This window comes from Protobothrops mucrosquamatus, unplaced genomic scaffold (genome assembly GCF_001527695.2).
Source record: "Protobothrops mucrosquamatus isolate PMUCROS unplaced genomic scaffold, P.Mucros_1.0 scaffold20823, whole genome shotgun sequence".
Taxonomy (NCBI): domain Eukaryota; kingdom Metazoa; phylum Chordata; class Lepidosauria; order Squamata; family Viperidae; genus Protobothrops; species Protobothrops mucrosquamatus.
Window position 1 is genome coordinate 1 of NW_015406579.1, and position 2,461 is coordinate 2,461.

Below are 2,461 nucleotides of genomic sequence, written 5' to 3' on the forward strand. Positions count from 1 at the left end.
GCTTTCCAGCTGATTGGTGCTTCTTCAGGGCTCAGCGGAAGCGCCAGGATCAGCGCCAGGCTCCAGTTGGAGTTCGGTGCTGATCCTGGTGCTTCTGCTGAGCCCTGAAGAAGCGCCAATCAGCTGGAAAGCAGCACTGATCCTGGCGCTTCCGCTGAGCCCAGAAGAAGCGCCGATCAGCTGGGATGTTGCAGCATCTCCAGGGTCTTGGGATTTACATTCAGATGCTTGGCAACTGATTCATATTTATGACGGTCACAGTGTCCCAGGGTCATGTGAAGTGATCAAAACCTGCTGCAACCACCCAGCAGACGGGGGGAATAAAAACCAAACACCCCCCACCCCACCCCCGCTGCCAATCCTCAACAGAAATGCTCACAACAATGAAAACCTTGAACAGAAGGAAGAACGCCGCCGGGTGGGCAGGCAGGTGTCTTGCTCGGCTGTGGCTTGGGGGGCACTTTTTTCAGTGCCATTGTAACTTCGAACAGTCTCTAAATGAACTGTTGTAAGTCGAGGACTACCTGTACTTCATCACTGTTTTCCTTTGGGGGGGGGTCAAGTTTTTGACACCTTGCCAGGCAACTGGTGGTACTTGGATATTGCCATATCCTAAAAGTGGTACAATGGGTGAAAAGGTTGAAAAGCCCTGCTGTACATTACCTTCCCCTTTCCTCACACAGGCTAGTGAGATGATCCAAGGGAGGAGGGTTCATACTGTTCACACTTACCTCAGGTGGTTCAATAAAAGCCAGCCAGTCAGAAGCATGAGTTGGCAGCAGCCCCATTGACTGGCACTTGTAAACAGCCAAGGCCAATCCTAACAGGTTGCCAATTAAATACACCAGTCCCTGAAGAAACTTCTGACTTGAGCTTTCAAGTAGCTTGAAGGCTGTGGGGATAATACAAAAGAAGTTAAGGTACCACTGTGGGCTATGAAACACTACACAGCACACTAGCTGATAGCAGCGGGTAGAAAAGCCTGCTTGGAGATATGGTTGTCAACTGAATAATCTTTCCAGAACGAGATTTGGGAATCTTGTTATTAAAATGCTAATGTAAATCATCCATAATTTATCAAGGAGTTAGGAAATATAAAGTCAATCTTGCTAAGTTAATTTTTACCATTGGAGATTAAGCTGCTTTGCAAACATTTTGTCCTAATGACAACTCTGAAGCCAAGCACAAATCTAGATATGGATCTTAATCCGAGAGATTGTTCTTCACCTAGCAATCCTCTTTTCCTTATAAGCCTGTAGAACAGATGTCCCAAATCCATCTAGCAAATGTTCCTCATTCACCTTATTGTTCCTGGACGGCCTATAGTGTAGCTTTTACTTATTTGTACTATGTGTAAACTGCCCACTCGAGTTCCAGTATTCCCATTTTAAAAAAAGAGAAAGCTGCCCACTTCAGTTCCAGTATTCCCATTTAAAAAAAAGAGAAGCACTTGCGTGTGTCCTATTTTTGAAATTGTTCAAACTGTACTTTGGAATACAACTAAGAGGGAGTCAAGCTATTTTCCAAAGCGCCTGAAGGCAGGACAAGAAGCAACGGGTGGAAACTAACCAAAGAGAGAAGCAACCTAGAACTAAGGAGAAACTTCCTGACAGTTAGAACAATTAACCAGTGGAACAACCTTCCTCCAGAAGCGGTGAATGCTCCAACACTGGAAGTTTTTAAGAAGAGACTGGACAGCCATTTGTCCGAAATGGTATACGGTTTTCTGCCTGAGCAGGGGGTTGGACTAGATGACCTCCAAGGTACCTTCCAACTTTACTATTATCATCATTATTATTATTATTATTATTATTATTATTATTATTATTATTATTATTATTATTATTATTATTATTACTACTACTACTACTACTACTACTACTACTACTACTACTATTAGTTTTTTCTTCGAATTGGAATAACAGCCCCCCAAAATAGAAAATGGAGAAAAAGTGGGATAAAAGAAGGCTTTGGATGGTGACACAAAGAGACTTACTAGCAGAGATGGACATTAGTGCTTGGATGGGCCTCCAGGCCATCATACAGACCATCATGGTGGGGAAGATAGAGATTGTATTCCCTGCCATGTACATGATGAACAGGTTCATAGGGATTTGCTTCAAGGGACCGAGAGCAATATCCCAGCAGCGCTAAAACATTTAAGGGAGAAAAATAGAATTCAATAAGCAAAGTCTATATAGTCTAGTTCAGGGGTAGGCAACCTTGGCTCTTTTATGACTCGTGGACTTCAACTCCCAGATATCCTGAGCCAGCACGGCTGGCTCAGGAATTCTGGAAGTTGAAGTCTACGAGTCATAAAAGAGCCAAGGTTGCCTACCCCTGGTCTAGTTCTACATTTTGAACAGCTACAGCATTTCTACTACCCAACTCATCCATTTTCTCTCCAGGACATTACCTTTTCAACCAGGATGCGATCTGTCTCCTGAACGCTTGTGTCAGG

General features: G+C 43.8%; 1 protein-coding gene across 1 annotated transcript; it reads right to left on the minus strand.

Moving 5' to 3' along the window:
• Positions 1-731: 731 nt before the first annotated feature.
• EMC4 (ER membrane protein complex subunit 4) lies at positions 732-2,461 on the minus strand (the record flags this gene model as incomplete). Its single annotated transcript, XM_015831102.1, is given in 3 exon segments — positions 732-892; positions 1,997-2,150; positions 2,417-2,461. Coding segments are annotated over 3 exon segments (360 nt in total), but the record flags the coding sequence as incomplete, so codon positions are not given.